The following is a 12207-nucleotide window of genomic DNA, read 5'->3' as shown; positions in this document are numbered from 1 at the left end:
AACCACATAACAAAATATATTATTGAATAAAATAATTAAAGACTCAAAAAAACGGCACTGGCAGAAGGCTCCGCCGCCGCCGCTGCCGTGCCGTTATCTCCAGGTATCTCAGTCGGCGTTCTCCAGTTTTTTTAATGTAAACAGTCCGAATATAATTTAAATTTATCATGAATTTCTTTAATTTATCTAGCTTGTTTTTTTACCTATTTTGAAATTAAACAAACATATACAGGGTGTTTCAAAAAACATGTTCCATCTCTCGTGGGGAAGTTCCTCACGTAAAAATAAGATTTATTTTTTATATGAACCAATCCAATTCTGCTTTGATTCGTAGCACAGGGGGTTAAAATAGGGTTCCCAACCGTCCTCTATTCCAGAAACAGTCCTCTTTTTGATCTGATTGTCCTCTTTTCTCTCACGTATTGAAAACTTTGTTACATACCAACTTCAAAATCTAAAAAATATTCGTTTATCGCCACAATGCTTTAAAGAATTGTTACTTACTGTTAGTTTATGTCTTAAAAAATTTTTGTTGACAATGGTTTGCTTTATTTTAATAAGTTATGAGTATAAATATTTTTGTGTATTTTAAATATTTATCGCATACCGTTTATATAACTTTTTGGTAAATTCTCGACATTTGAGCGACATTTCAAAAATGTTTCGCCTGTGCCTTTTTTTATCCTCTCGCCCCTATTTTTTTATTTTCAAAGTTGCCAACCCTAGGTTAAGTGTTTTATCATTTTCTTCCAAGTGCTTTTATTAATTTGAGATCGTTTGATGACTGATTTAGTTCTGATCCGTGTAGTTTTTTGTATAAAACAGTGTCCATTTTGTATAAAACAAACCACCATCGTCGATTTTTTTCGTTAAATGCGAATAAGAAAATATCCTGATTATATTTTGGCCTTATCCCTTATTATTTTTATTTACAAGCGATCTTAAGTTTATAACATATACATATATTTTATTTAATTGTTAACATTAGGGTAGTTTTACCAATTGTGTATGTGTGGAATTCCACTGATATGTGTTCTAAGTTGTTTGTTAAATTTTTAAAATTTTTTGATTGTATTTTGCTCTCTTAACTGTAGTGTCCTGAAGATGCAAATAAATTTTGCAAAACGTCGACAAATTTAAAACAAAGGACTTCTGTTGATTTTTTTCGATCCTAATCCAATTAAAAAACACAGTATACTTAAATTTATTAATTAATTTTTTAAAATATTGAATGGTATCGAATAATACTTTAATATATTTATCAATATTTTAAAGTATCGATACTTTATAGTCAATACAACCGATACCAAAATATCGATACTGCCTCAGTATCGCATAGCCCTATGAAGAATTTTGTGGGTTCGCCAAAGGCTCCATTGAAAATGGATAGCCGCGAGACAACGCCGTTCGACTGGGCAGGGACTCTGCTCGAGGCTAAATCGCTCGGCTCGAGGCTATAATATGACGAATTCCGCTTGAGGTTGACTCGTCTCGTCCTCGTCTCGGCATATTAGTACGCCTTTTGGAAAGAATTTGCTATAGCCTCGTTTCATACTCGTTTCGGGTTTGTCTCGTACTTGCCTCGGTATATTTATACGCGGCTTTAGGTTTACAGCAGATGACGACTTAGCCCTTCTATGAGAATTTGTTGTTTGTTGCCCTAAACCCACTGGCAGACGTTGAACAATAAAGCACTGGAAATAAACACTTTAGCCCTTTAGTTTTAAAATACCTAGTAAACAAAACAATTTCAAAGTTAGGTTAAGTTTAAATAGCGGACGCGACGTGATCAGAATTCTTTCCGATCCGATAACTATAAATGAAGAGAGTTAATACCACCTCACGTAAAGGAAATAACACCTCGCCTTATTAACGGCCATGCACGCTATTCGGTTTAGCGATATCTCTCTATTACGCTGTTTATTGCTATTTTACGCGAGTTTATTTTTGCGCACAGGAAATTTGACTCGTTTGCACATCGTCATAAAAAACAATTTTCGTACCACGAATTAGGGACAAGATTTTTATCTGTATACTTATAGGATATCTAATCTGTGGTATTACTAAGAACAAAATCTGCCTTTTTAAAGTACACTTATTCTTTTATGGAAAATAATTAATATTTGAGCTATTTTTGTGTTGTAAAGTGCCATAAAAACACATTTTTATATCAGTTCGGCGACGTATTCTGGTTGAGCGTGATCTTTTGGACGTCCTCTCGTTGAACCGTATTCACTTCCTGCAGTGTCGCTCAATCTGTCCGGTACTTGGAATGTTGATCCCTGGAAACCCATTGCCGCTTCGTAGTACTGAAAAAATATATATATATCCTAAATTAATTAAGTGGTAGTTTCGTATAGTCTATCCAATGAGTCAGGAAAGATTTCGACAGACGACAGAAAATTACGTTTTCCAATGAGTTAAAATTAAAGATATAATCGTCACTCTCAAAGTTCCTCTCGTTGGACAAACTAATTTAAGTAATAGTAGTATTTAACGTAGAAAAAAAACTAACAACTCAAAAATAACATTTCATAATATTTCTGTTTCATTGCAGTTTTAAACTTTGCAGTGTGAGGAAATACACACACCGGAAAAGTCTAGGGATATTACAATTTTATCCAGCCATCATCAGTAATTTTATTATTTGCATTTCTGATATAATAAAATTAAAATAAACAAATAGTTTACAGGACGTATTGGAAATAAAAATGCGAAATTTACCGAATTTTTCAAATTTACCTTGATTTTTATTGAACTCAAAAAAATACACACGTTTTTTTTATTCTAAACTGTGAATTAAAAAAAAAGATAAAACCATTTTTACTTAATAAAGGGTATGGCCTCCTCTACTGTTCATTACAGTCCTATATCGTCTCTCCATGCTCCTGATCAGGTTGTCGATCTCTTCTTGAGGTACAGCCTGCCACGCTGCATTCACGGCCCGAACCAGATCCCTACGAGTTTCACGAGGCATACTCATTCTTAAAATTCTTCTTTGGACCGCGTCCCATACGTGCTCGATGGGGTTGAGATCAGGAGATTGTGCCGGCCAGGGTAAGATGTTTAATTGATGAGCATTGATAAACTCACTTACCACTCTGGCTGTATGAGGCCGTGCATTGTCATGCACGAGAATGAAGTTTCTCCCAAAATCATTGGCATATGGTAACACCACAGGCTCAAGAATTAAATCACGATATGTGATTCCTGTTAGAAACCTTTCAAGAAAAACGAGATCGGTTTTTCGGCCTAACTGGACTCCTCCCCAGACCATAACTGTTCCACCTTTATAAGGGTGCACTTCCTGAACATGATCCAACCGAATAAGATTTCCCGGTTCTCTCCATACCGTAAGCCTTCTCGAATCCGGATGAATTCCAAAGCGTGACTCATCCGTGAAAAGATCATTGGCCCATTGTTCATTCGACCACTGAACATGATCTTGAGCCCACAAATATCGTACCTCTTGATTTCCTCTCGTTAAGGGTTGAGCTCTCCAGGGGCGTCTGCTTCTTAAGTTGACCTCTCTTAATCTATTGCGAACAGTGTCAGGACTAACGGTTATATTATGTGTTTCCTGGAGAACTAAACTAAGCTCTGGTGCTGTAAGAGTCGGTCGGCGTCGAGCATTTAATTGTAAAAAATGATCTTGCTGGGTAGTAATGCGATGTCGCCCTGTGTGCCTTTCAGCTACATTACCACTTTCACGGTAGCGTGCACTTAATCGCGATATTACACCTTGCGTTGTATTTAATGCTCTAGCTACGTCGATTTGGCGCATTCCAGCTTCGAGCATACCCATGACCCTCTCTGTTAAGATGTGTACGTTCCATAATGTCGTTTAATACTAAACAGAGTTATTTGAATGAATTCTTCTCCAGTTATCATAAAAACATAGCCAGTACAGGTTAAATTCGAACAATTAATGCTAGGTGCTTTTTATACATTTGACAAAAAATGCACAAACACTTCTGTGCAAATATCCCAAATTTAGAAATACTAGTGTGACTACTTCGTTTCAATCGAAGTAGAAAGAATCTGCCTACAAATATGTGGTTGTTTATTCAAAACATTTATTTTTAACTTTAATAAAATTATATCCCTAGATTTTTCCGGTGTGTGTATATTCCTATTATATTTTCTTAAACGTACACGGCACAGTATTTAAGTTATCAGTGAGGTAATCAGTAAGACAATCAAAAACAATAGTAAAGAAATTATGCCATCGAGCAAAAAGCATATGCAAGTGATATAAGAATGGATTTGCTTTACAATGGTTATTCTGAGAAGTCCCTGCACAATAATATATCAAATTGAGGAACGGAATCATTGGTTCCACAAGAGTTTTCTCTCTGCATACAACTGATAATCGCAAGCTGTTGCTTACGATAAGCTTTTAGACATTGTGAATAATCGTAAACTAAAAAGTATGAAGTGTAATTGAAACCACTAATTTATTTCACTAATTGCAAAGTTCTGAATAAAGCTTTAATTGTTATAACTATTTTCATTTTTTTAGTATAAATGGAAATATATACATATTTTAACTTCAGTTAAGATATTATAAGAAGACCAGAAAGGTAATAAAACGCGTAACAAAATACATGGTGGCGCCTCTCATACGCCGCGGAAGTTCCAAGGAGAACGGTAGTTTATATTGAAATGAAATTTTGGCAGCATACGTAGGATAACTGAAAGCATTTTATAAAAATATATAGAATTATACAGGGTGTCCCCAAAAAAAGTTACACATCAAAGTTGTTTTTTTTTGTAATGGAACATCCTATATAATAAGTGATTTTCGGATTTTAGAAAAAAATAAAGGTGAGTTTTATTAAAGAATCATATACCAAAAATCTAAGGATTCTGATATATTTCACATTTTGTGAAATAAAGAGTAAATTTTAAATTTCGATAATAGCTACCTAAATTTTAGTTGACCTTGTATAGCCTGATATTTAATTACGGTAACCACTGTATTATGTTAAACCAAATTGAAATTTCACCCGAAAAGTTATACAGGGTGAAACAAAATTAATATGGAACATTAGTCACCTTTAAAACCAAGTTACTCATTTGCTTTAAATGGAACACCCAGTATATTTTTCCGGTGTTCAATGGGGAATTCATATATCTTTAAAATATTATTAAAGTTGCCTACCCCTCAGACAAAGATTTTCCCAAATATTTTAATTTTTATGATTTTGCGTCCGTAAATATTTATTATTTGAAAAAATCTAGGTGGCTGGGTGATATACCTTTTGTTAATTTAAGTTTAAAAATTGTAGAGTAAAATACTCAAGGGTAATAAAAAGATACACGTTTAAAACATATTTTAATTATTACAGAATTAAAACTAGATATAAACTTTAATTATGCAACAAAACCTAGATGAAATCAAATGCTCAAATGCTTCCTTTCTTGTTAACTGCATAAAATGGTTGTCTTTTCAAAAAGACCTTTCCATTTTAAAAGTCATCTGTGGAGTTCTACCTCGAAAAGCAGCTACAATAATTTCTCTCATGTTGTCGACACTAATTGGTCGAGTTTTGTAAACACTCTCTTTAACGTATCCCCATGTGGTGCAACCAAATCAAATGCTTATTAATTAGTATTAAAATAACCTAGTTTTAATATTTTACAACCATAGCAATAATCAATCGAACATTATAAATTTATATTATACAAAGGTAGAATAAATTAGAATTAGTATGGCAGCAATCGAGTAATCATTTACATGACCCTAAACACATTCTTACATGGCGACCCTGCCAGGTTTACAAAAAGGCGACTTGGTTATGCCACAGAATATCTAGCTACGCAACAGAAAAATACTCGAAATGAAAGAGCTAAAATTGCACAAATAGAATACTAGATGGCGCGACAATATCATAATCAGAATATAATTAGAAATTTTGAACTTTCGGTTTTGGATCGACGGCTCGTCGACGGCCTTAAAACTCGGCTAAATATGCACAGTTGCCAGATTTAAAAAGACTTGAATTGGCATCCCATTCTTTTTATTGTGTATAATGCAGTATGTGTTTCTTTCTATTCTTCTTTTCTTCCTTCGTCAGATACACTTATATTAATTATTCCTTTGGCTATTAAAATAGTTTTAAGTATATTATTACAAAACATATACATTTTTAATATACACTATACCTTATAATGTTAACTAAGAAAATACATTTAATTACCTTTAAAATTAATAATATACAGGGCGATTGATAGTGATATTTATTAATGCTGGAACGTTAGTAATGAAATATAAGTTTAATAATAATGGAAATAATTTATTAAAATGCAGTACAAAAAATGTTAACTGACTAAAAAATACTATAATAACAAATTTCTTCCGTTTGCCACGTTATTTATATAGACCTAGGCAGATTTTAAAAAGTGACGCAGGTACAATTAATAATATATTAGTTCTGCATAAAAGTTGCTGTCACGACATCGAACAATAAATTAAAATTCGTAAAATAAATTAAAATTATTATATAAGCAGATCTTTATAAAGAAACGCAAGTATACCAAATTTGGGCCCAATCGAACTCTAGGAAATGATATCATAATGGTGTACTATATTATGGTACCACTCGATATACTTTAAGGTACCATAATATTGCAATGTCACCGAAGATCCGTAGTATACCAAATTTAAGAACAATCGAACGCCAGGAAATCTTATCGTAATATGGTACTATATTAAGGTACCACTTTATATGCATCATAGTACCATCATATTACAATGTCACCGAAAATACGTAGTATCCCAAGTTTAAGCCCAATCGAACGGCATGTACGTAATATAGTACTATATTATGGTACCAGTTAATATGTTTCATGGTACCATAATAATGCAATGTCATCAAAAAATACGCAAGTATATATCAAATATGAGCTCAATCGAACACCAGGAAATGGTATTGAAATATGGTCCTATATTAAGGTACCACTTTATATGCATCATAGTACCATCATATTACAATGTAACCGAAGATACGAAGTATAACAAGTTTAAGTCCAATCGAACGCCAGGAAATGGTGTCGTAATATGGTACTATATTATGGTACCTCTTATTATGCTCCATGGTTCCATAATATTACAATATCACCGAAGATACGTAGCATGCCAAATGTAAGCCCAATCGAACGCCATGTACATAATATGGTACTATATTATGGTACCAGATGATATGCATCATAGTACCATCATATTACAATATCACCGAAAATACGTAGTATACCAAGTTTAAGCCCTATTGCCGCCATGTACCTAATATTGCTATGTCATCAAATATGGTACTATAAAAGGTACCACTTTATATGCTCCATGGTACCATGATATTACAATGTCACTGAAGATATAGTATACCAAGTTTAAGCCCAATCGAACGCCATGTATCGTAATATAGTACTATATTATGGTATCACTTGATATGCTTCTGAAAGAAACGGCGTCCAGTTGGCTGGAAAAGGATGATCGATGACATTTCCCATATAAATTTACATATAAAATGACAGTGATATTCATTTCATAGCTATCGCTAACGCCGGGTTTTCCCTATTATACAATATGAACTTGGTATGAACACAATCGAACGTCAGGATGTGGTATCATAATAGTAGAACAATACTTATTATATTGTCGCCGAATTACAATGAAAATTCAGGATTCAATTATACAATCAAACGTCAGGAAGTAATTGTAATTTAGCTCATATGATTTAATTCCAACTAACATGGCAAACTGAAAAAAACAGCTCTGATCTATTTTAATATGTTTAAATGATGTAGCAAATTTGCAGGTAGGCTTTATCAGGAAGTATTACGATATGAATTACACAATGGCAACACTGCACAAAATTCTTTTAAATTTTGTTTGTAGAAAACTGTATTCTTTTAAATTTATTGCCCTCTATTATGTAGTAGCGAAACTACCACATCAAAATATCTGATTTGGAGACAGACTTTTAAAGCCTGTCTCCTTTTGCTACCTACAATTTTATACATGTAACGAGGCTTCTGTTGCGTAGCTAGATATTCTGTGGTTATGCTAAAGAACGAAAATAGAACGCCAGCGCCGTTCCGAAACTGGTCCTGCAGGGCAAAATTGAGGGTCGAAGACTAGAGGGCCAGGAAGATAACATCACTTCGGAATATCAGGGATTGGAGAAGAATACCGGACGCGATAGAATGTGGAATGTCTAGGAAGGGAGTTAATCACCGCGACCTAACAGATCTATTGTGTGTTCCCCTTTCTTGAGTTATAACGAGTTTTAACTCATCATACAGTCTCAGGGCTTTAACAAAAGTCAGTATCTGAAACGGCTTCTCGCTATCAGCCGTACCAAAGTTCATGGCACGAACGGTCGTGTCTCGGCGCACTCAGTGATAAGGTGTTCGGTGTTTCCCAATTTTCCCCACAGAACCTGCATTCGCCGTTATTTCTCAGCTTGTAGGCTACTGAGGTGTTCGTTGAGGAGATAGTGTCCTGTTAGAAATCCCGTGACAATCCGAAGATTGTTTTTACTTAAATAAAAGAAAATCTTTGATTTTTCTCGGTTGTAAGTTCTGAGGAACTTTTTGTTAACTGAGTGTCTTAGACCGTTGGAGGACTCCCATTCCAGGTTACGGATTTCAGGTTGTTTAGTTCTGCTTTTAGTTGGTTTCCGCTTGGAAAACAGAACGGTTCTGGTCCAGTTAGTGGAATGTTCGCATATTTTCTAGCTAGATCATTTCCTTGTTCATTGCCTTCTATGGACTAGGAGGACTTTATTTTCTTTGTCTAATTTGTTCAGCTTCTCTATGCATTCTTTGGTCATCTTCGAAATGATGGTTACTGAGTTGATAGCGTTTAGTGCTGTTTGACTATCGGATAATACCGGACGCAGTAACCATTTTCCGTCGGGCGGAAGACAATACCCATACAATTAATTGAAGAGTGTACAAATGATCCCCAACGTGCAAGATTACACAGGGGACCGGAAGAAGAAGAAGAAGAAGAATGTCCAACTTTGCCCTAATTTAAGCATCCTCGTCTCTCCTAGTTTGCGAGATCCCAATCATGAGTATCGGATTTGAATTACCCTTCTCTATGGAGTGTAGAGGTAAGGAGAAATATCTCCGTGCATTAAAAAATGGTCATAAAAAAGGGAATGGCGCTGCTGTAGCAAAAACCTAAAATTTAAAATATGCGCCGATTTTTTTTAGAACAGGAGATGATTCAAAAGAGATAAATATTTGACGTGAAGGCGCGGGTTTAGAAAAAAATACAATTTTTTTTTCATGTCACATGAAATAAATTATAGATTTTTATTCGGCAGCAATAGACTGGGCCTCTAATATTTAAAAATAATTGTTTTATATTCAAAAAAATAAAAACAAACCTTTTTTGGATAATGTTTGGTTATGTTACTTTTATTCTCTTGTCTATGGTTACTTTTCATTTTTTAGATTTATGCGTCATTAACGCCACTGTGGTTATTTGGTGAACCCTTATTCTTCCCATTTTTGTGACAACTTTTCCAAATAAAGTCCCATAAGAGATAATTCTCCTCACCTCTAGACTCCATACCTTCTCCATACAACTGACTTTAGACTCGAATAATCGCAGTCTGGATTAGTCTTTCACCACTTCCAGGTAGCTCGGATAAACCGGAACTGAAATAACCGAGTCTTGGAAACAGTACCTTATTTCTATGCATAACTTGTACCAATGGTATACTTACGTTTGGAGCTCCTCTTATCGAGCTGTTATTGCTGCCCGCTTGGCCACGATGCACCACCCCCGACAAGGTGGCGTAATCGCCCAGATCGTCCGCCACGCCCATCGAAGCTACATGCGACGATGCCGTCCTCTTATGGGGATGCTGTATGGTCGCGTATGTGTTGTCCTCCTGAGAAAGATTTGAGAGCTCTTTGTGAAAACAAAAGGAGATAAAGTCTGTTAGTGGGGGGTTAGTAGTGCCGGGTAGAGTTGTTAGTTATAGTCTAAGCATTGTTGTTATTATAAAAATAGTTCTTATCAATAGAAAATATTTGTCCAATAACAACTTTATAATGAAAAAATTGTATCATGCATTCTTATAATACAGCGAAAATTAATTCTGAATATTCTGAAAATTAAAAGCTACTATACAAGGTAGTTAGAATTATAAACGGAAGATTTCGGCAACATATTTTGCAGATAGAAAAAAGTAAAGAAGTTTGTATAATATCAATTTATGTTCCGAAATACTTCGTTTCGGAGATACATATTACTTCCAGTTTTATTTCGTTTTTTACCAAATAATTTTTGATCTAACGTCGATATTTGGAAGAAAATTGTCGGTGTATATTTTGACTTTGATTTCGATAGTAGGACGCCAACTATTTGTAGGGAGCGCCACCTACATATTTTTTTTAACTGTTTTGAAGAGTAATAACTTTTTCCCTGTATTTATATACAGAGGAAAAGTTATTACAATAGTGAGAGATAAAATATACAACCAATTTGTGTCATAAATTCAACTTGATAGATACTGATATTTATAATTATTGTGTGCAGAAAAAATTCTACAGAAGTCTTTTTTATTTATTGACGATTTGCAAAATTAATTTGCATCATCAGCACAATTTAAATATAGAATTTTTATAAAAAAATAGAAAGTCTATATTATTCACAAAGAGACGTCAAGAAATTTTTTCACTATCAAAAAAACCGTATAAAAAATATACATTTCCGCATTTTTTTTGTAAATAATTAAGTTATTTGGAATCTAGTTATTTATACTAGTTATTGGTTCCCATAGAACACCGGTTTCCATAGAACACCGAAGTTAAGCGACGTAAGACGATACTAGTGGATGGACGGGTGACCGGTGCGAAACTCTGTATCCTGCTGTTGTCAAAAAAAAGCAAAAGTGTAAAATCTATTGACACACACTGCTCATTCACGCCGCGCCGGTTCGAGGCCGGATGAAATCGGATATCTCGTGAGTAAGAGTCAATTTATACATTTGCCAAGTCGGTAGGCCATTGACCATGATATGGCCGAGGACCGCGGTTCGGATTCTACGTAAAAAAAGTAGGCCCCGTCCAGATTAACCCTGGCAGCAAAAAGGAGACGTTAACTTCAAATCTTTACTATACTAGTTATTTGAAATCGAAACAATCAATACATATTATCATTGACAAAAATACAAAAAATACACATGTTGACTAGATAGTTATTTGACAAAATGATAAAAATGGAAATATTTTACTTTTTAATATTTCAATCATAATTTTTTTTTTAAATTTGAAAATTAGAAGTGTTGTAGTATACAACCATTCCTGTGGTATTGAAAAAAAAAAAGAGATTACTATCGTAATACCGTATCCCTCCGGGGAGGGGTGAGGCAAAAGGTCTATTAAATATCCATTTGATTTTAAAATATTCCAGATAGTTTCTTAACACATCCTAAAGGCTCGTAGTGTCCCGTTCACGAAAAATGCCAACCATTATTTGTATGTGTAAGTTTTTTTTAAGTAATATATACGTATATAAAAAATGACCAAAAGTTAAAATTTTGGAGATATTCCAAAAAAATCTAATACATATTATTTTTATATCATATAGTACTGACAAACAGCTTTCTCCATATTCATTCTGATAAATATTATTTGTATCTGTATTGCCCGAAAATCTATTGTGTTCTAGGATTAAGTAGTTAAAGGTTAGTATTAAAGAAAATTAAAATACTGAGTAAGTGTTCAAATTTATCAATAATTTAGTTATTATTAATAATTTAACTCAACTTACTGGGATATAATCTTCACTGCCTCTTCTATTCGCTAAACCTTGTTCGGGTTCATTAAACACTTGCATGGTCAGTTCTTGCTCTTCGTATATCTTCAGTTTTCTAAAAATAAAAGTTAAGTTATAAAAACGTTACCTGATATTTACAAAAAGTGGTTTTAAATGTTATTATACCAACTTTAATTCGTAAACTCAGTTTTTTATAATCTTTAGTATTCGGCTTATGATACAGCGTTAATCGAATGGTTGTTTTTTACCGTAATTTTCAAACATCCTGTAAAACAATTTTGTAAGCAAATTTTTCTAAAACATTATAATCAAACTAAAACCAAACTAAATTCTAAAGGTTATCAAAAACAGAGCTCACGAATTAAAGTTTATATAATTATGTACAGTTTGCTAAACAAGCTAAACAA

The 12207-nt window shown here is 33.8% G+C and overlaps 1 protein-coding gene across 1 annotated transcript in view; it reads right to left on the bottom strand.

The window, feature by feature from the left end:
- Window positions 1-1934: 1934 nt before the first annotated feature.
- Window positions 1935-12207, bottom strand: part of LOC115878453 (cadherin-87A-like) — a 546388-nt gene continuing 536115 nt past the window's right edge. The window contains 3 exon segments of the mRNA XM_030894963.1: window positions 1935-2309; window positions 9741-9908; window positions 11795-11894. Of these exon segments, the coding sequence (XP_030750823.1) occupies window positions 2166-2309; window positions 9741-9908; window positions 11795-11894 (412 nt within the window). The 3' untranslated portion in view covers window positions 1935-2165.

Source organism: Sitophilus oryzae, unplaced genomic scaffold (genome assembly GCF_002938485.1).
Source record: "Sitophilus oryzae breed Bouriz unplaced genomic scaffold, Soryzae_2.0 scaffold_1512_pilon_pilon, whole genome shotgun sequence".
Lineage (NCBI taxonomy): Eukaryota > Metazoa > Arthropoda > Insecta > Coleoptera > Curculionidae > Sitophilus > Sitophilus oryzae.
This window is presented reverse-complemented; position numbering and strand designations above follow the sequence as displayed.